Source organism: Nicotiana tomentosiformis, chromosome 10, assembly GCF_000390325.3.
Source record: "Nicotiana tomentosiformis chromosome 10, ASM39032v3, whole genome shotgun sequence".
NCBI lineage: Eukaryota > Viridiplantae > Streptophyta > Magnoliopsida > Solanales > Solanaceae > Nicotiana > Nicotiana tomentosiformis.
In genome coordinates this window covers 50244109-50266823 of record NC_090821.1, presented here as the reverse complement: position 1 = coordinate 50266823, position 22715 = coordinate 50244109, and the positions used below count along the sequence as shown (strand labels likewise).

At 39.0% G+C, this 22715-nt stretch overlaps 1 protein-coding gene across 1 annotated transcript; it reads right to left on the bottom strand.

The window, feature by feature from the left end:
* Positions 1–14349: 14349 nt before the first annotated feature.
* LOC104092642 (uncharacterized) lies at positions 14350–22443 on the bottom strand. Its single transcript, XM_009598294.4, has 2 exons — positions 22314–22443; positions 14350–16283 (listed from the first exon to the last, which is right to left on the bottom strand). Exon 2 carries the CDS (start codon positions 16280–16282, stop codon positions 14699–14701), a length of 1584 nt encoding a protein of 527 aa, XP_009596589.1. The 5' UTR covers position 16283; positions 22314–22443; the 3' UTR covers positions 14350–14698.
* Between the last annotated feature and the right edge of the window lie 272 nt (positions 22444–22715).

Genomic DNA, 22715 nt, shown 5'->3' with positions numbered 1-22715 from the left:
ATCAGGTAAAAATTGCACGGGGCGCCCTATTTGGTCGCCCCCATTTAACCTATACCTATTTTTTTAAAAAGTTTTAACTTGTACTCACTTTTTAAATAACTTCAGGCCTCTTTCTCCTCCTCCTTCATTTTCTGAATGCTGAAACTTGAGATATTGTTATGCGTTCTAGCCTCATGATTCAGATATATCTGCTTGTCCCATTATGTTCAGTTTGGTCTTATTCACAATAATTTAACCTCTTAGATATTTTTGCTTTACAGGCACATTAGTTTTTGGTTCTAATTTATCTGTAGTAATATTTTTCATTCTTTAATCTTTGAAATGAACAGCATCAATAACTGCTAATCATGATCTATTAAATTCATTGTTATTTAGTACTATTTCGTTTATGTACTGATGTGTGGCTATAATTCCATAGTTTCGTATATTATGTGCCTTGTATTTTACATGCTTTAATGATAAATTACACTTTATTTATGCATAATGGAGTCTATTTTATGTGTAGGTGAATTGAAGATGAAAGTAGAGCAAAAGGGATACTTAAACGTTGAAAGTGTGCTCGAGAACAGTGAAAATGAGAGATCTGGCGAGGCCAGCCTAAGGCCAGGCTGGACCAGGCTTTAGCCTAGTGAGGCCAGCCAAATTCCAGGCGTTAGGCTGACGACGCCAGGCCTGAGGCCAAGTCTAATCCGAGTTTTGAAGACTTAATTCATTCCGAGTTTGACTAGGACCCTGCCCACACGTTTAGGGTTTCTTCTACACATATAAATAGACCTAAAAACACCACTTGGAGGACATTTGGAGCAGCTAGAGGCAAGAATAGCTGGAGGAATCACCCCTTGGGAGTTAGAATCATCATTTCTACATCTTTTCATCTTTACTCTGTATTTTAATTATGCAAAATATTTGGGATATTGTTACTATGATTATGAATAGCTAATTTTTTATCTAGGGTTTTGATGGAACCTATTGGAGGATGATTTTCTTGTTATGTTAATATAGATTTGCCGTAGTATTTTCTCTATTTGTTCAACTATATTATTCTTGTGGTTGATTGAAGGGCCCTCAATTAGCTGTGCCTATTAGTATGTATTACTCGGGAGAGAGTGCATGTTTAGGTAATTGTTGAATAACATCACTCCTAAACGTATATGATGGATCAATACGGAGGTTTAAAGGTGGGATTAGGGATAACAAAACTTTGGTACGATCTGAGTGAGCTGTACTTAATGCCAGCTAGCGTAATTCGGGAGAATATGTCTAGTAAATTATGGTAATTACTCGGGAGAGAGTTACGGCAGTTAGAGTGCTCATGATCGGTAGAGAAGACTTAGGCAAATTTATAGAAAACGTAGCGGAAAGGATTCCGACAATTGGGGAAATCATAACTCTAGACCTCCTTGATCTTGTCTCCAATCCTTATCCTTGTTAATTGATTGTTTTACTGCTTTCTAGTATTTGTTAGTTAATTAGGTAAAAAATAAACATTATAATCTTTATAATTAGGAAATTATTTGGACTTGTGTTTCTTAGAGATATTGAACAATTGTAGCTAAGCCTTAGTTCTCTGTGGGATTCGACTCCGGACTTGTAAACCGAATTATATTTGCAACGACCGCTTAGTCCTTTTTATAAGGCATAGTTGGGCGTAATCAAATTTTTGCGCCATTGTCGGGGAATTAACGGTGTTATTAATTGCAGCTAAAAGAAGTGCTAGAATTCTTAGTGTAGTCAATTTTCTCCATTCTAAACCAAATACATTAAAATTTTTAACATTTGTGGTCTTGGGTGTTACAGGTGCATGCCTAGGAATTCCTAAAGAACTGGTGAATTGCTTGAAGCGATATCAGATCCTGAGAAAGTTTTCAAGGCACTAAATCGTGCAAACAAGAGAAGCAAACAACAACGAAACTCGAGAGAACAAATCGAACCAAACATGGCTGATGGAATAGAAAATCCAATAAACAACAGAAACAATGAGAATGAACCAAACATTCGGGGTGTGGTGCCTCTTGTACCAGAAACAACATTATATGATTGGGCACAACCCACCGCCAACAATCTGGCAACTGCAATTGCAGTCCCTCAAATACAAGCAGAATCATTCCAAATCACAAATAACATGCTACATTTGTTATAGAACAAGGAACTGTTCTCAGGGTCACACATTGAAGATCCTCAGCAGCACCTGAAGAATTTCCTGTCAATATGTTTAACGCAAAGGCAACCTAACGTAACATCGGACGCAATAAAGCTTTTGTTGTTCCCATTCTCGCTGACAGGAGAAGCTCAGACTTGGCTTAATTCACTCCCCATAAATTCCATCACTACTTGGGAGGAATTAGTCAAGCAATTTTTGAACAAATTCTACCCACCAAATAAAACTGCCCAACAGATTGATGATATATTGAGCTACGGGAAGAGACCAACAGAATCACTACAAGAAACGTGGGAGAGGTTCAAGGGAATGCTGGTTAAGTGTCCACATCATAGTATTCCGGATCAGATGTTGGGGCAGAGATTCTACATGGGACTGGCTGACAGCTTAAAGGCCAATGTTGATGCTTCAGCAGGTGGAGCATTTCTGAGTAAAACATTTGCAGAATGCAAGACCCTACTTGATAAGATGGCACAAAACTCATGGATGACAAGAGCATCCACGATCACTCCGGTAGTTCACTCAGTTGCGTTGGACCCAAACAACTCCATAGCTGAGAATGTGGCCACTCTAGTGACACAAATGAGTATCCTCACCAAAAAGATTGATGAATCAGGCTAGAAGCAGCAGGTTCACATAGTTGACACAACTAATGGGAGCTTATGTACACCATGCATTAACCAACCCTGTGTTTGCTCGTGGAGTGCGGAAGGTGACAACCAGCAATATCATGAAGACATGAATTATGTAGACAACTATGGAGGACAGAGGCAAGGTGGTCTGAATTGGGGTCAACATAATCAACAATATAGACCAGCGCAGCAGCAGTACAATAATAACAACAATCCTGGAGCTATGCGACCAATGGGTCAAGTTGCATCTTACCAAAGGCAATAGGGCTACATCCAGCAAAATCAGTAGCTGACTTATCAACAACCACAACAACAATAGATTATGAGACCAGATGACGGGTTTACTAAACTTGAGGGAATGCTGGACAGCAATAATAGAATGATGCAATAATTGATTGGGTCCACGGGAAAAATGCAGCAGAGGGTAGACTCGCATGAATCAGCGATAAAGGGTATTGAGATTCAATTAGGACAGATTTCTATGGCCTTAAACAATCGTCCCCAAGGGATATTACTTGCGAAAGCCGGCCTACTAAATCACTTGTGCCAGTACCCATCAAGATAGATGACTCAACAGGGTTAATAGAGGTGACGGTACAACATGCGCTAGCTGAAACAAGCAAAGAAAAAGAAGTCGCGAAGGAAACTAAGTCAGAGCAAGAGAAGGCAGCAGAAACAATGCCAGAGCAGGTTCAAAATCAAATCACAGGAAAGAAGTGGCCTCCAGCACCCTTCCCCCAAAGATTGGCCAAATATCAAAAAGATGAGCAATATAAGAAATTCTTGGAGATGTTGAAGCAAATTCAGGTAAACATTCCATTGATTGACGCCTTAAAGGAAATGCCTGGTTATGCAAAAATGATGAAGGACTTGATGTCTCGTAAGTTCGACTTTCAAGACTTGGCCATGGTAACACTGACTCAGACATGTAGTGTTGTTGTGACAAGACCCATAGCTAAGAAGTTATCTGATCCAGGGAGTTTCACAATCCCATGCACAATAGGCAACTATGCATTTGCTAAGGCACTTTGTGATTTGGGGGCAAGCATAAATTTGATGCCCTTGACTATCTACAAAAGGTTAGGCATTGGAAAAGCTAGACCCACGTCTATGTTATTACAGCTGGCCAACCAGACAGTGAAGAGGCCCTCTGGTATCCTTGATGATGTATTAGTACAGGTGGGGAAGTTTGTTTTCCCAGCAGATTTTGTCATTTTAGACTGCCGGGTTGACGAGGAGATTCCCATAATTTTGGAAAGCCATTCTTGGCCACTAGGAGAGCCCTAATTGATTATGAAATTGGAGAGCTAAAGATGATATTGAACGATGAAGAGATAATGTTTAACGTGCAGAAATCTATGCGGTGACCTAGTGAGTTTGCTAACTGCTCTCTGATAGAGGCTGTGGATGTGATCTTGAAGGAGGAAGATGAGACTCTGAATGCAAAAGACCCTCTAGCAGCATGCCTCATGAACTTAGAAGAAATGAATGGTGAAAACTTGGCAGAGTGAGTTTTGGCCCTTGAAGGGCGAGGGTACTGGAAAAGAGAGCTCGAATTCGAGCCCTTGCACTTAGAAGAAAGAAAAACACCTCCAGCTAAGCTGTCAATTGAAGAGCCACCACAGTTGGAACTAAAACCGTTACCGTCTCACCTCAGGTACGCTTTCTTGGGACCTAAATACACTTTACCTATTATTATCTCATCTAGTTTGTTAGATGTGCAGGAAAAACAACTTTTGTAGGTATTAATGGAATGCAAGACTGCAATTGGATGGACCATTGTAGATATTAGGGGGATCAGCCCGAAATTTTGTATGCATAAGATTCTACTGGAAGATGGGCACAAACCTTCCGGAGAACATCAAAGAAGGCTAAACCCCAATATGAAAGAAGTGGTGAAGAAAGAAGTGATCAAGTGGTTAGATGCGGGAATCATCTTCCCAATCTCTGACAGTAATTGGGTTAGCCCAGTTCAGTGTGTGCCAAAGAAAGGTGGAATGACTGTAGTGCCCAATGAGAATAATGAGTTGATCTCAACTCGTACAGTTACAGGTTGGCAAATTTGTATGGATTATAGAAAACTGAACACAGCCACCCGGAAAGACCATTTTCCTTTACCATTCATTGACCAAATGTTGGATAGACTGGCAGGGAGGTCTCACTTCTGCTTTTTGGATGGGTATTCGGGGTACAATCAGATTTCCATAGCCCCTGAGGATAGAGAGAAGACATCATTCACTTGTCCGTATGGCATCTTTGCCTTTCGGAGAATGCCGTTTGGCTTATGCAATGCACCAGCCACCTTTCAGAGGTGTATATTAGCCATTTTCACTGATATGGTTGAAGATATTATGGAAGTCTTTATGGATGATTTCTCTGTGGTGGGGGATTCGTTCGAAGACTGCCTGCACAATTTAAGAAGAGTGTTAAAAAGGTGTGTGGAGACAAATTTAGTGCTAAACTGGGAGAAGTGCCATTTTATGGTATAAGAAGGCATAGTGCTGGGGCATCGAGTGTCCAGTAAGGGCATTGAAGTTGACCATGATAAGGCTGAGGTGATTGAGAAGTTGCCACCGCCCACTTCAGTTAAGGCAGTAAGAAGTTTCCTTGGACACGTCGGGTTCTATAGGCGATTTATAAAGGATTTCTCTAAAATTGCTAACCCCTTATGTAAACTCCTTGAAAAGGACCATTCTTTTGTGTTTTTTGATGAATGCAGGTTAGCATTTGAGGAGCTGAAAAGGAGACTGGTGACTGCACCAATCATCGTTGCACCCAACTGGGAGCAACCATTTGAGCTCATGTGTGATGCGAGTGACTATGCTATAGGAGCAGTCCTGGGGCAGCGGAAGGACAAACTGGTGCACCCAATTTACTATGCAAGCAGAACGTTAAGCGGTGCACAACTCAATTATACCGTGATTGAGAAAGAGATATTGGCTGTGGTGTTTGCATTCGACAAATTCAGGTCTTATTTGATTGGTTTAAAAGTGATTGTTTATACTGACCATGCAGCACTTGGGTACCGGATAGCAAAGAAGGAGTCAAAGCCATGCTTGATCCGTTGGGTTCTTTTGCTACAAGAATTTGATTTGGAGATCCGCGATAGAAAAGGGGCAGAGAACCAAGTGGCAGACCACCTTTCAAGGTTGGAAGGAGCTGAAAAGAAAGTTGAGCTAGAAGATATAACTGAGATATTCCCAGATGAACAATTGCTAGCAGTGACATTGGAGGAAGCGCCATGGTATGCGGACATTACAAACTACCTGGCAAGCGGTATTGTCCCCTATGATCTTTCTTCTGTTCAAAAGAAAAAGTTCTTTCGTGATTGTCACATGTATTATTGGGATGAGCCTTACCTGTTCAGGATTTGTGTTGATAACATGATCCGGAGATGTATCCCCGAGATAGACCAATCTTTTATTTTGTAGGCTTGTCATGCATCACCATATGGTGGCCACTTCGGAGGAGTAAGGACCGCCGCCAAAGTGCTGGAATCGGGCTTCTATTGGCCGACAGTATTCAAAGATGCACACTTATAGGTGAAAGGTTGTGACTAATGCCAACGAACTGGGAATATTTCCCGCCTACATGAGATGCCTATGAACCCAATTCAAGAGGTAGAAGTGTTTGACATGTGGGGAATCGATTTCATGGGGCCTTTCGTCAGCTCATATAGCAACAAATACATACTCGTAACTGTGGACTACGTGTCGAAATGGGTAGAGGCTGCAGCGCTCCCAACAAATGATGCTAAGGGAGTAATTGGCTTTTTGAGAAAGAATATATTCACCCGATTTGGCACTCCAAGGGCGATAATCAGTGACGGAGGCACTCACTTCTGTAATCGAGCCTTCGTAAAGCTGTTAGAAAAGTATAGTGCACGTCACAAAGTTGCCACCCCATATCATCCACAAACGAGTGGGCAAGTAGAAGTGTCGAACAGAGAGATAAAGAGTGTTTTGACAAAGACTGTGAATGCTACAAGAACGGATTGGGAAAGAAAGTTAGATGATGCACTCTGGGCCTATCGTACCGCTTTCAAAACTCCGATTGGTATGACGCCATATAAATTAGTATTTGGGAAGGCATGTCACCTACCAGTGGAGTTGGAGCATAGAGCTTTATGGGCACTGCGACAGTTGAATCTTGATATAGAAGCTGCTGGCACAAGTAGAGTCATAGAGCTGCACGAGCTTGATGAATTTCGTTACCACGCTTTTGAGAGCACAAGATTATACAAGGAGAGAATGAAAATAATGCACGATAAAAATATTCTTGAGCGGAGTTTTAAACCCGGAGATAAGGTATTTCTATACAACTCGAGGTTGAGGTTATTCCCGGGTAAGTTAAAGTCACGATGGTCGGGACCATTTAGTGTGGTGGAGCTTCACCCCATCGGAGCCATAGAGATTGCTGCATCAAATGACTCTCGCACGTTTAGAGTCAATGGGCACAGATTAAAACATTATTTGGGCATGGAAGATGCGAAGGTAGTGTTGGTGACTCATTTGCTCGAGCCACAAAGGTTAAACGAGCCTTAAGTGCAATTACCTGCGTCGTGCCACGACGTTAAATCAGGCGCTTGTTGGGAGGCAACCCAATTCGTAGTTGATTTTTAGTGTAGTTGGAATTTTTCCTTTTTTTGTTTTGTTTTTAGGTACTAACAAGTTTGCAAGCGAGTTGGGAAAGTTGAACAGGGTTTCAGCATCACCTGACATACACCAGGAGCTGGGGCTGGCGACGCCTGGCTAACGCCAGGGTCTGCTTGGCCTTAGGCTGGCGACGCCGGGCTAATGCCAGGTACTGGGCCAAAAGATGCCAGGTAAGTTATTTCTACCCAGTTTAAGTTATTTTAGTCGAACCTCCTCACATTACACGCCTTAAACACTAAACACAATACAAACAACCCTAACTTCACTTAAACCAAAAACACATCAAGCTTTAGAAAAGAAATTCACAAGCATACCCATCTTCTCATCTCCGTTGCTCTCAATCAAACACACTACATGAATTGCCCTCACCCACAAACACTCAACAGTACATTGCCATAGTGGTCTCCCCCATCATCATTGAAGTCAAGTTTAGTCTTGCTATTCTTTCACACTAATTAGAAATTCTCAGGCAGCTTCCTCCTCTCAAAAGCTTCAAAGGTATGATTTAATATCTTTCCTTTGTAATTTCGAAAGAGGTACAGGTATACAATTACACACAAAAATTGGTGGTTGTTCTTCATTGTGGTATTGAGTTTGTGTGCCCTAACCCCATGAAACCCCATAGGAATGGTGCTGCGATTATGAAAACATGTGGTAGTATGGAACCCCCAAGCCGATTTGGGAGGATGAGGCAATCCCTCATGTCCATAAGAAATCCCATGGCACTAATGCATGTTAAGTGTTTGATATAATGCCTCAATGGCATTCCTTCTCCCCATTGGAGCTCGAGTCTCCGGGATTAATAGACTAGTGTTATGAAGTCATACACCACGATAAAATCTTAAGTGTGGGGTGGCTCGCGGGTAGCCCATGTATTGTTCTTTGATTCTAATATTAAGAAAAGACGAGGTGAAGTCTGAGTAACCTCGGAAAGTCGGAAAAATTATGTGTGTAGTGTGTAATGCAGTTTTATCTGGCTACTGCTTATTTGTGTAAGAATAACGATGCCTCCCAGAAAAGACACAGGCAAATCCAAGGCTACCTCCACTGCGTCGGCTAAGTAAAGGCGACCTCAGCACCTCCCCCAAAGAAGAGAAAAGGGGGGGAAGCTACCTCCAATCTAAGTAGAGTACAAGCTGTGGCAGCTATAGCAGCTATGCGTCAACAACCACAAGGCCAATGGGAGTTTGGCATCAACAGCATACCACCGCATACTAAGGATTCGTACAGGCGTTGTAGGCCTAAACATGTACACCCAGAAGCAGTTATTAATGAACGCAGCTTGAAAGTGAAGTATCAGGCAATTTGGAGGGGCATTCAGGATATGGGGTTGAGTTATGTATTCAAGAACACAGGGAACATTAATCTCAACTTAGTCCGAGAATTCTATGCAGGGTTTGATCCGTAGAGTACTGAACAGTTGGTGCCGATTCGTGGACGATTGATAGATTTTTCACCCACGGCCATATGTAACTTTTTAGGTGCTCCAGATATTCCTGTGGAGCCATTGGACCACTTCATTCGCCGGCCTACATACAGAGAGTTAATACAGATGCTTTGTGGTGCCGATTCTACGGCAGCATTGGTCCGGGATAAGATAACTAATCGGCACAAGAGGTTTCCCAAGAAAAAGATGAGGGCGGAGGCTCAAGTATGGCTTAAACTGATAAATGCACGGCTCCTGCCATGAAATCATGACATACTCATTAGTCTGAGAGGACATGTGTACTCTACTTCCTCATGATGGGTCAAAGGGTAAATGTGGGTCATCTGATCTGCTACCAGATGTCTATAGTCAGAACGAGTAAAAAGATCGATCGAATGCCATTTGCCAATTTTCTAACTCAGTACTTAAGACACGAGGAGGTTGAGGGGGAGCCAGAGTTTTACCACACCATCGATCAGCCCTTACGACAAATGGACATCACTAGCCTCCGGCTGAAAGAAGAGACTGCCATGACATCATTGACAAGTACCGAGCGCAACGCTCGGGATGATAGTTTTACGGCACATCTCTATGGGATGATGGATTTAAAGCTAAGGATAGGAGGTAGACAGGCCACATCTGAGGAGAGGATTGAATTGGAGCACCGGTACCCGCTCAATGCTCATGCCCAGCAGCTGGTTGGGTTAGGAGATGGATACAGACTCCCCAATGATGAGGATATCAACACACCGGAGCAGTCTGAAGCTGAGCCAGAGCAGTCAGATGGTGAGGAAGATGATGATGAGGAGGAGGACGACGAACATGATGAGGAGTGGAGAGCGTCAGAGGATGAAGACGTTGCTTGATCAGGGAGTTTCTTTACACCCTACTCATTTTTCGTGTTTTGTCATTTTGTACATGCACTGAGGACAATGCATGATCTAAGTGTGGGGTGGGGACTTGTACATGGTTAATTTTAGTCATTTAGTTATTTAGTGTTAATTATTTTAGTGTGTGTTTTATTAGTTTAGTAATTGATTTGGCTATGTGTTTTAGTTATTTAGTGCTGTTAAAAGAGAAAAAAAAAAAAGAAAAAAAAAGTTGGACTCATCCCCACGATGGATCTCCCAGACAGTTTTCTTGAGGGAAGTAAGTCAAAAGAAAATACCAAAAAGATTTTTTATGTGCAGGTAGTGTAGTAATTCCCCCTTGGTTTTTCTTTGGGCCGCGGTTTTTTTCCAGGGGCTTTTAGTTGAACCGGACATAGTTAGTTTTAATTTTTAGGAGTAGGAACCACGAAGCTATGCATTTAATTGTAGCAATATCTCTTAGCTTTGCTATTCCTTGAGAATAGTTAGTACTATGGTTGTGACGCTTAGGCTCGGTTTTTGACTCTCGCATAAGTACCTTAAATCGTAGATTCCTAATTTTGCTTAACTGCTTTGACTGGAGTGTCGCAATGAAACCAATCCTGAGTGAGTTATGTGCCATGTGTGTGTGAGTTTTGTATGCATTCTTTGCATTGCATTTGATGTCTAGAACTTGCCATGTGTGTATGCAAAGCCAAATAGTAGTCTTGTTCAGTCTGAGGAGTGATATAGGTGTTTCTTTGTTAAGCCAGATATATATAGTTTACCCACCTAAAAGTTATGTAACGTAGTTAACTCCTTTGAGCCTGTAATCCTATTTCTTTAGCAACCACACTACAAGCATTACCCAATTGTTTGAATTAACTATCTATTTGAACCTTTTCACCTTTAATGAGCACTTGAATTGTTATGAACTTTGTAAAAGTTAAAGTGTGGGGTGGTTGGTTTGGTTTTTGAGTGGAACTAATGAAATAAGGAGAAAGGTGAATTGTTTTGAAAAAGTAAGAGCCGCTTGAATTGAAAAAGAAAAAAAAATATTTGTATTGCTAGGAAAAAGAATATTCTTTGATAAGTGGCGACTCTTATTGTAATTATGCTTAAAGAAATATGGGGTAATATAAATTGAAGTGAAGGTGGAATGTTTGGTTTGGCATAAGTATGGGATGTGTGTTAAAGTATATGTATTAAAGTGCTTAAGGGAGGTGTAGTCACTCATATCCAAATGTATCCTACCCGACCCGCAACCTACATTACAATCAATGAAAGTCCTATTTGATCTTAGATTGAATGAACTCAATTAGTATAGTATTACACTACGGGCAAGCCTATGGTGCATCATTTGTGGCATATGAATGTTATTTCTGAGAGTGAGTGAATTTTGTCTATCTTGAGTTCCTATGTTCTTAAAATTCATTGTGTGTGGAACAAAGCTCTTTGATTGGGTGAGGGCACATGATTCATAAAGGAAAGGTAATGTTGTTGACATCCATGTCAGAGTAAGTAAGTGAATTGTGAATAAGGCATGGTATTTGTGAGTCAAATCTTGAGGCAAGGATGTCACACATGTGTGCTTAAACTATTTTAAAAATTCTTGGTGTAATGAGTTAGGAGAATTGCTTAAAAAGGTCGTATCTATAAGTGTAGTTTGATTGCTCGAGGACGAGCAATGTTTAAGTATGGGGTATTAATGTGTGGCTATAATTCCATACTTTCGTGCATTATGTGCCTTGCATTTTACATGCTTTAATGATAAATTATACTTTATTTGTGCATAATGGAGTCTATTTTATGTGTAGGTGAATTGGAGATGAAAGTAGAGCAAAAGGGATACTTAAACGTTGAAAGTGTGCTCGAGAACAGTGAAAAGGAGAGACTTGGCGAGGCCAGCCAAAGGCCAGGCTGGACCAGGCTTTAGCCTGGCGAGGCCAGCCAAATTCCAGGCGTTAAGCTGGCGACGCCAGGCCTGAGGCCAAGTCCAATCCGATTTTTGAAGACTTAATTCGTTCCGGGTTTGACTAGGACTCGGCCCACATGTTTAGGGTTTCTTCTACACATATAAATAGGCCTAAAAACACCACTTGGAGGACGTTTGGAGCAGCTAGAGGCAAGAATAGCTGGGGGAATCACCCATTGGGAGTTAGAATCATCATTTCTACATCTTTTCATCTTTACTCTGTATTTTAATTATGCAAAATATTTGGGATATTGTTACTATGATTATGAATAGCTAATTTTTTATCTAGGGTTTTGATGGAACCTATTGGAGGATGATTTTCTTGTTACGTTAATATAGATTTGCCGTAGTATTTTCTCTATTTGTTCAACTATATTATTCTTGTGGTTGATTGAAGGGTCCTCAATTAGCTGTGCCTATTTAGTATGTATTACTCGGGAGAGAGTGCATATTTAGGTAGTTGTTGAACAATATCACTCCTAAACGTATATGAGGGATCAATACGGAGGTTTAAAAGTGGGATTAAGGATAACGAAACCTTGGTGCGATCTGAGTGAGCTGTACTTAATGCCAGCTAGCGTAATTCGGGAGAATATGTCTAGTAAATTATGGTAATTACTCGGAGAGAGTTACGACACTTAGAGTGCTCATGATCGGTAGAGAAGACTTAGGCAAATTTATAGAAAACATAGCGAAAAGGATTCCGACAACTGGAAAAATTATAACTCTAGACCTCCTTGATCTTGTTTCCAATCCTTATCCTTGTTAATTGATAGTTTTACTGCTTTCTAGTATTTATTAGTTAATTAGGTAAAAAAAATAAATATTATAATCTTTATAATTAGGAAATTGTTTGGACTTGTATTTCTTAGCGATATTGAACAACTGTAGCTAAGCCTTAGTTCTCTGTGGGATTCGACTCCGGACTTATAAACCGGATTATATTTGCAACGATCGCTTAGTCCTTTTTATAAGGCATAGTTGGGCGTGATCATGTACAATATATTCTTTTGTTGAATTCTTTTTTTGAAAGATTATCTTCCTCATTTCCGTGTGCAGACTTAGAACTTCAGCTCTAAGAATGCTGAATTTCAGCAAATATAAACAAAAACTTCAGCTCCTAGAATGTTGAAGTTCAGCAAATACAAAACAAACTTCAGCCCTAGAATGCTGAAGTTCAACAATTACAAAACAAACTTCAGCTCCTAGAATGCTGAAGTTCAGCAAATACAAAACAAACTTCAGCCCTAGAATGTTGAAGTTCAGCAATTACAAAACAAACTTCAGCTCCTAGAATGCTGAAGTTCAGCAATTATAAAATAAAAATTTCAGCCAAAACATGCTATAGTTTTATTGAGCTGAAGTTTGCCATTGCACTATGAACCGAAGTTTGTGTGATTGCCTTTGCAAGTCAGGCCAAACTTCAGGCAAAAATATTTGAAGTTTTGCTACACTTCAGGCAAAACATTCTGAAGTTCAAACTTCAGACATAATTTTTTGCTGCTTCAGGCCCGTATGTCTGAAGTTACTCGAAAAGTGGGTACGCTTGTAATTTATTTTGCAAAGCGGGTATAAGTTAAAAGTTGACCCAAAAACTGGGTATAGATGTAAATGCCCCAGAAATCAGCAAAAACTTCTAAAGAGATCTCCCAAATGAAGAAAAGACCACAAAGGCACATTAGCGGTAGTAATTGTGAAAATGCACGGGATAACCAGTTTTCAGATTGGTAATTGAAAAATAGTCAGCATTTGTAAAGTATTCAAAAATAGCAATTGTTTTGCTGAAACATGAAAAGTTCTAGCATAATATGCTGGATTATGTTACTCTTGCATATAAACTTCCAGCATATTATGTTGGAATTCCAGCACACAGAAAGCTCCAGCATAATATGATGGTTTATGGAGGTCTTGCATATAAACTTCCATCATATTATGCTGGAACTCCAACACATTATGTTGGAATATTATATGTAAAAAAATCGAACTCCGCCATATTATGCTAGAAGTTTTCCGAATTTTTAAGAGTGTTTTTGTTCAGATTTTGTCTTTATATGAAAAAATGACTAAATTTCGATTACTTTTGGAAACTGTGGCTATTTTTCAACTACCAGTTGTAAATATGGTTATTTCCAATTTTTCTCCGTAGAAATTTGGCCAAAAAGAACATCTCTTTCAATTCACAAAACAAAAAGGAACATCTCAGTGCACAAAGCATCACGCGGAGTTCGGGGAAGGACCGTACCCTAAGGGGGTGTGATGTAGACAGTTTATTCTTAACACAAGTGTCAATCACCCTTCAATTCAGAAAACAATGGTGTAAAATTGCAACTTCACACAGCTTTCTGATATGAGTCAGAAAACAATGGTGTAAATTTACTACTATACGCAGCTTTCTGATATGAGAACGCTTCTCAGTTTCAATAATCAATACACATAAATTCTAGCTTCAATCTTTTCCACAAAATTAAAAGGGAGAAAGATGAAAGATGAAAAATATTATTCTGTTCTGATTAGTCAGAGGCAATAAAGCAGGCGAGAGAAGCCAAAGAATCCGCAATTAACTTGTACTCTATGTTTCTTACATCTTTTCTTCCCCTGGTGGGACTTCAATTAACTTGATTTTCGATACTACGAATAGCTGTATGCAACTTGGAATTTAAGGAAAACAAAGATCATAGCATAAATAATAGTAGTAACATTAATCTCGAAAAAAAATAGAAAAACGCCAAAATAATATCTACATCTAAAGCAGGGGGGAAAAACGCATGCGCCAGAAATATATTCTGTCAAACTACAATATTAAAAAGGAAACATAGTAAACCTAATAAAATGAAACTGACCAGACTTCCTTTGTACAACAGTTAAATCTTAGAGTAGGTAGTGCCAGAATAACTACGATATATATTTTTAGAGTCCAGAGTAAAGCTGGCATGAAGACCAATAGCAGCACTCAGTTGTCCAGGTTTGGAGAACAGTACATGGCGCTCTACACTTCTGTTAGAACCTATGCTAATACGGCCTGATCATCCCTTCCTGGGTTTCTTTCTTCAGACGGAATAAATTCGTTGTTCTGTAGTGCTTCAGACGGAAGCAATGCATCGTTCTGTTCTGGTTCAGATGGTAGCAACTCATTGTTCTGTTCTGGTATAGACACAAGCAATTCATTGTTCTGTTCTAGTTCAGACGGAAGCAACTCAATTTTCTGTTCTGGTTCAGATGGAAGCAATTCATTGTAGCGTTCTGGTTCAGACATCAGCGAGTCATTCTTCTGTTCTGGTTCAGACGGAAGCAACTCAATTTTCTGTTCTGGTTCAGACATAAGCAATTCGCTGTTCTGTTCTGGTTCAGACGGAAGCAATTCATTGTTGCGTTCTGGTTCATACATAAGCAAGTCGTTGTTCTGTTCTGGTTCAGACGGAAGCAAGTCATTCTTCTGTTTTGGTTCAGACATAAGCAACTCATTGTTCTGTTTTGGTTCAGAGGGAAGCAATTCCTTGTATGGTTCAGACATAAGCAATTCATTGTTCTGTTCGGAGTCAGAGGGAAGCAATTCATTGTTCTGTTCTGGACTTCCTTTTGTCACACCAAAAGCTAATTGTATTGATCGCCATGCTTTGTGGTAACTAATGTTCAGCCCAAATCTCTTTCTCATTTCTTCCTTCACAAAATTTGGTGTCATCTCTGTTTCATATTCAGGTAGAAGCTCACGGATGTAATCGGATATGACCCTTGATGTTGCGTGCCGTTGTTGGTCAGGCTGAAGCACATCAGCAGAGCAACTATGGTCTTCTACATACTTCGAAATCTTGAATAATGCAGAATCACGGACCCGTGAAGCATGCAAATACCAACTGCAGTTGTCATCGTAACACTTCAGGTAATACCTTTTTTTGGTCGATCTGACGGTCTTGAATTTGAAGTGGTATTTAATTGCACTATTTGTGAAACATTTCTTCAAACTTTCTTTGTTCTCAAACAGCGATCCCACAGCTATTTCATCCAATGAAGCATTTCCTCTCAAAACCACAGATGGCATATCGTATCTTTTACTCCTCGACCTTTTTCTTTTTTTTATTACTTTTCTGGGTAGGGACCTTTTTCTTAGTTTCATACCATGTGTCGATTGTACCGTGTCCACAGATTTTTCTTTTGTTGCCAGAGATTCAAACTCCGTTATTGGCTCAACCGGTATCAATGCCTCATCTCTGTCAATCTGCATTTCCTCATGTTGTACAATATTGACTTCTTCAGTTTTTGAATACCTTGCTGACAAAGAATTCCTTTCCGCAATATCAACAATGAAACGGGAAGTCTTGAAATTTGGATCATTTTTCAGCAAGTAGATGCAAGTAGTAACTTCCTCGTCGTTTGTCACTAGCATCCCTTTGCTTGTTTCTAGATTCGTGTCAAACCAAATAGTTGGTTGAACCTCGCCCCTTTTCAGTTTTAGGACCTGAAAAATCTTTTCGACAAGATCTTCAAATGTTATTCCATCATTCACAAGAATTAATTTGATCTCATGATACAAATACTTGTTATCTGTAGTCCATTTTCCATTGTAAGCAATATAGATGCAAACCCTATCCATCCTGCATCAATTGAAACAAAGGCATTAGACATACATCTAAAGAATATGAATTCTTCGGCAACAAATTTGGCCGAGTGGGAACAAAATTATCAATGCAGATATTCAAATCAGTATTATCTTTAGACCAGTGGTCTAAACTTTGAAAAAAAAAAAAAAAAAAGGCCGATATTCATATCAATAGGAACATAAAGGCTATGTGATCTTTGCAGTTTGCACGCCTTCAATGTTTATTGAAAGATAATAGAGAACATAGTGTGTGACAAAGAAGTGAAGCAAGTAAGGAAAGCAGACAAGTTTATCCTAGTGGGCTAAAGTTTCTGGAAGAAAATTACGAAAGCATATATTAAAATCGGCAGTAACATTAGGTAGGATCTTTATATTGATGAGAAATAACTGTCAGGCATTAATTTTGTCGCAAGAGCATTGCAATGGATTCTTACTTCAGGTCCTGAGTTTCACCTTTTGGGTCTGTGCCTCAGTGTTTACTTCAGATCATCAGCTACAAAGGCCTATCTCAATTATGAATTAAAGACGAGGACATGATGAACTTGCTGGTCTTATTTTCAACAAATTTTGTGCTTGAGTTGAGGCATTCTTGCTGTTCTGCCTAATATAAGTGGTAACAATTTAGATGTGGTTCAATAATTAGTACTCTGGAAAGAAAATAGAAATGATTCTCAAGTAGTCCTAACTTAGTTAAAATTGTTTTGTTATAACGACCCAGCCAGTCATTTTGTTTATTTGAGCCCTGATTCCCTATTTGATGCTTTCCGCCTGTGTTTGTGGTTTTGTGACTTGCGGGGTGGTTGGTTTGGCTTCAGGAAGGTTTGAGAGTGAATCGAACACTTAGTCTCAATTTGGAAGCTTAAGTTGTAACAGTTGACCAAGGTTTGACTTTTGAGTAGATGACCTCGGATTGGTATTTTGATCGGTCCAATAGATTCGTATGGTGATTTTGGACTTAGGCATATGTTTGGAATTGGGTTTGGAAGTTCCTAGGATGTTTTGGCTCTATTTGCCGAAGTTGGCAATTTATAGGTTTGGAGAGTTCATAGGTTTGACCGGGGGTTGACTTTGATGATATCGGAGTCGGAGTGTTGTTTCGTAACTTGGTATAGGTTTGTTATGTTATTTGGAACTTGTGTGCAAAATTTAGTTAGAATTCGGATTGGTGAGACTTGAATCGGACGCTTGGTTAAGTTGGAAGTTCATGAACTTAAGAAAAGGATTTTGATTGCCGATTCTTGTTTTGATGTAATTCGCATTGTTTCGAGCTCTTGAACAAGTTTGGATTAGGTATTGGAATTTGTTGGCATGATTGGATGGGGTCCCGAAGGGCTGGGTGTGATTCGGGGTGGCTTCAGACCATTTCCCCTCTTTTTAGAACTAATGGTTTTCCGGGGCAGGTTGCTTGCTTCTTCACGATTACTGAGGGTGGCCGGCAGATGGTTTGTTCTTTGAGTTCGCGACTCGGGGAACGCGTTCACATAGTGGTCCGGGGGCAGGAAGAGGCATATCCATAATTTTATGAGAATGGGTGCACTACTAGTTGATTTGATTCTCTAAAATTTTGCCATGACAATAGCTTGACAAGTAAACTACAATCAATATTATTATTACAAAAACGTATCATTCCGTTCATAAATATCCATGAATAGTTTTCCTAACTTGGAGAACAATATCATAGCATCATTATTTATAGTTACAATACTTAGCTTTATATAGTAAAACTAAATGACTATTCAAAAAGAGAATGAAAAAGAAGAAAGAGGAAGCTTGAAATTGAAAAAATTAAACTCGGACTTTTTGCTTTTTAAGAGTTCTAAACCTAAATATTGAACCAAAAAAGAATGAATAAAAAAGAATGGGGTGAAAAAAAAAACAGAAAAACGAAAATTTAATCAAAAGACAGGTAAAAGAGCGAACCAAAAAGAGAAGAACGAAGGGGAACAAAGAAACAGAAACGAAAGATAGGGCATAGAATTTCAATTGAAACAAAAAAAAAAAAAAAGAAAGATCATGCATAGAAAACTAAGAAAAAAATTAGAAAAATGGCTTTCATAATTGAAAGGTAGGGCGTGGATTCGATCCCTAGACCTAGAGGGCAAAGGGACGGTGGCTCAATCACCGCTGCATCAAGTGCTCTTTTGAGCATGGGTTCCCTCGTGAAAATTCAAGTATTTTACCAAAAGAATATCAGTGCAATACATAGCCTATAGAGGGGTACGTGCCCCATACCCCTCCACGTGGATCCACCCCTGGGGCAGGTGCTTCGCGTTCACGTGCATGGGGTCTCGTTTGCAGAAGCCTGGTGTTCGAAAGGTGGACTGCCTTTGCGTTCGCGTAGGCTCAGCTGGGGGGCGTCACGTTTGCGAGGGGGGACTTTGCGTTCATGAAAAGGAGCAGCGGCTGGGGGGTTTTGGCCTTCGCGATAGCGAAGGGTGTGTCGTGATCGTGATACACATTCACTTGGCAAAATATTTAAGTTGTGATTTCGAGACTTTTAACCACATTTTCATATTTTGAGCTCTAGACTTCGAGAGAGAGATTTTGAAGAGCAATTTCACTACACCATTGGAGGCAAGCAATTTTCACTTGGATTTAACATTATATCTTAATTCCCCATCGATTTCTACACCTAAAACATGAATTTTTAAAAGTAAAATTTGAGGTTTTTGTCTACAACTTAAGAGGGTGCATTTTGGAAATTTGAAAGACGATTTGGACTCAATTTTGGAATCTATTTATATATTTGGACTCATAGGGTTATGGGTAGTCGGGATCTACCCCTTGACTCAGATTTTGACTATGTGGGCCCAGATTTGATTTTTGTTGACTTTTGAAAATTTGATTAAAAATTCAAACTTTATTGTTTGGAATTGATTTCTATAGCTTTGTTTGACGTTATTGAGTTGCATTTGACTAGATTCGACTCGTTCGAAGGTTGATTTGAGGGGAAGGCTATTTTGAAAGGTTGAAGACTACCATGTGAAGGTAAGTCTCTTGGCTAACATTGTTAAGAGGGAAACCTCTAGGATTTGATTCGACTGTTATGTATTTAAGGAATTAGGGATGGTGTATATATGGGGTGGCGAGCGTATATGCACTTACCAAGTTTACATCATGACCGGGATAAAATTGGGATACTTTATGCCTTGTTTTGATTATGTGCTCATCTTGATTCATGATTTGACTGCTTAGATGACTATGTCCGCTCTCTTATTCATGTTAGAGACCATGCCTAAGTTTATGATTATTTATGAAGGCATGGGAACTTATTCCTGATAAGTTGAATTGCTTGAATCATCCGTAAGTCACATAGAAATTCCATGAGCGCATATCCATATGATTTTTATTAAATCCTTGTACATCTTTCATCCATAACTCTTGAGCATATGCATACATTTAGTATATGGATACTTGATTTGAATTGAGAATTTTGGCACGAAAGATAACGCGTGCGGAAGAAATACAGTTATGACACACATGACACGATGACCGGATATTTGATTATATGCGAGCTATCAAGCTCCTTTTTGCGCTTGGATAAGGATCCGCTCCTCTAGAGTCTGGTGATTACCCATGTTACTTTGGGTCCTGTGAGCGTGGATGACACATGGATTGTGTATCGGATCGATGCATGGATTTTGTATCGGGATATGGTGATACATGGATTGTGTATCGTGGTACATGGATCTTATACTGGTTTGAGCATGCATAGATATTCTCGACTCGTTTAGAAGCATTCATTTAGATGCTAATTGTTACATGACATCTATATATGCTAGTTGGGAGCCTCGACTCCTCTGATTGAAGTATGTCATCTTTAAATGCTATAGTTGAGCAGCGTTATGATTATTTCTTGAATTGAAAAACATGTTTTATACCTTTCAACTGTTGATATCTTCGATTCTTGTTATTCATGAGATCACTGGTTATTTCAATTCAAAGCTCTGTTATTTATATCTATGTTGTAAGTAACTTGATGTCTGTAGCCTCGTCACTAATTCTTCGAGATTTGACTTGATACTTATTGGGTACCTATTGTAATGTACTCATAATACACTTCTGCATATCTTTTTGTGCAGATCCTAAGGTAGGTGCTAGCATAGCTTTTTGATTGAGCATAGGTGTTCGTACGGAGACTTAAGGTGAGTTGCACTCCATGGATTCATTTTGCAATGCACTAGTCTCTGTTCTTAACCATTTTCTATCGATTTTATTATTCCAGACAGCTTTGTTCATGTATTCACACTTGTACTTATTCAGTACTTGCTCGTGTACTTGTGCCACCTAGTCTTGGAGGTTGTACTGCATTGGCCGCGTTTAAGGCCGTATTATGACTGTATCAAATTTTTTTACTGTTTTGGGACTATCACTGTCTTTATTTATTATATGACTATGTTAATTAAAGGAATCTGGCTATATTTTTGTGGATTATGAGTTGATTTGCTTAGCAAGTACAGCTAGACGCCATCACGGCCTAAGGTAGAATTTTGGGTCGCGACATTTGAGAAGTATAAGACCTCTTCATATTTGTTGTAGTTGAGGCTTTCTTCACTATCTCCATTCTCCTCAAGAATTTTCTTCTCTATTTCACATACCTAAATATTGTATTTGGTTGATAACAATGTTGTGAAAAGCGCTCGCTTCAGCGCTTAAAGCGCAAAGGGAGGCGGCCACAGTGTCGCTTCTATGTTGTGAAGCGTGACAGATAAGTTGAGCGTGCGCTTCTGCCAAAAAAGCAAGAAGCACGACTGAAGCGAGAAGCGACTGTAGCGAGCGCTTCAGTCTTTAAAGTGACTGCCCACGTTAAAAATAAAAATGATGTGTCTTTTATTCAAAACATTATCGAGCAGCAAAGCAAAGCAGCAACTAGGGTTTCCATTTTCAGCACTTTCCAAGTTCAAGTTCATCAAGTTCAAGCTCAGGTATGTGATTTCCTCTTCTTCTTCGTCGTCTTTTCGTTTCACTGTTTCAGTGCTTAAAATAGCGGCAAAATGCTGCCAAATTATTTTTCCCTCTTCTTCTTCTTTATTTTCGTTTCAAACTTTCGGTCCTTAAAATTGCAGCGAAATGATGCCACAAATTGTTTTTCTTCAGTTCTTCATCTTTTGTTCTTACTGCAAAAATTTTGTGTGCGCAGATTCTTTAGTTGTTCTTTTAATGGCACCAAAAGAAGATATGCAGTATTTATTTTATTATTTTTTTAGCTCCGCTTCACTTCAAAAAAGCGAGCGCTTTGCTTCTTGCTTCACACTTTAAGCGAAAAGGGGCTTGTCACTATTCCTCGCTTCACGCTCTTCACAACACTACACTGGTTGATAAACTATGTACATTTTATTTTCTGATAACTGATTACTATGACTTGAGAAAAAGGCTAAAAAATTGCTCCTACTACACAAGAAGATATAATTGAGCATCTGTTTTCAAAAAGAGTACATTTATAATGACGAGTTTTAAAGCTACTTATTCATTCTCCTTTAGCTGTTCATCTGTTTTAACAGGGTCAGCAGCTATCTGTATAGGATAAACTAATTCAATTCAAAAGGCGCAAATATTAAGACACATGCTTGAAAATACACGTTACATATTGTCTAGATAAATTAAGGATGACAAATTTCTTATAAATCTTTTAAAAAAAAACTAAAATTACAATTTTCAAATCTTTTAGGGATAGCATTAGCTTGTAAACTACTTAATCTTAACAAACCAAACACACTAAGGGCTCGTTCCGTTCGAAAACAAAAGGATCAGTAACGCAAAGATTAAGATTATTGGAAAATTATGAACAAAACCCTAGAATAAGAAAGAGGGTGCATACAACTATTTAAATAAACCAAAACCCTAATTTCATCGTCTTCACAGGAAAAAAATCAATGCTCAAAAAAAATACTATCAAACACAAACAAAAAGAAGTATAGAAATCTCTGATAGATGAGAGCACAAGATGAACCAAAAATAAAAAATAAAAGTACGAAGGTGCGTATGGGAAAATTCTGAAAAGAAAAGAAGAAAAAGGAATACTTACCGGTAACAAAGTATTCGAGCAGTGGCTGATTAGCAGAAGAAAATTTGGGGAAACATTCGGCGAGAGAAACAGAGAATGAGGCTGTGAAATTTTCTAGGGTATACACTCTTGTATTTTGAGTCAATTGCGGGTACACCCTTGTATTTTAAAATAAAACAGTTATACCCCTTATACTTTTAAATTTTACACAAGTATTTATATCTATATCTAAATCTATCTATATCCATATCAATATCTTATATCTATGTCTACTCAAGTAGCTTTTAAGCACCAAGTGAACTTATTATTGTAATATTTTTAATTCTAAATTAAACCAAATACAACTTAACTTGTGTCTTAAATTAATTTTAATTAATTAATTAGATAAGATTATTTTAATAAATATAGAAATTATTTATTTAA

What these genes read in the sequence shown, in the direction of transcription:
- LOC104092642 (XM_009598294.4), bottom strand. Translation starts at nt 16,282, where the DNA reads ATGGATAGGGTTTGCATCTATATTGCTTACAATGGAAAATGGACTACA.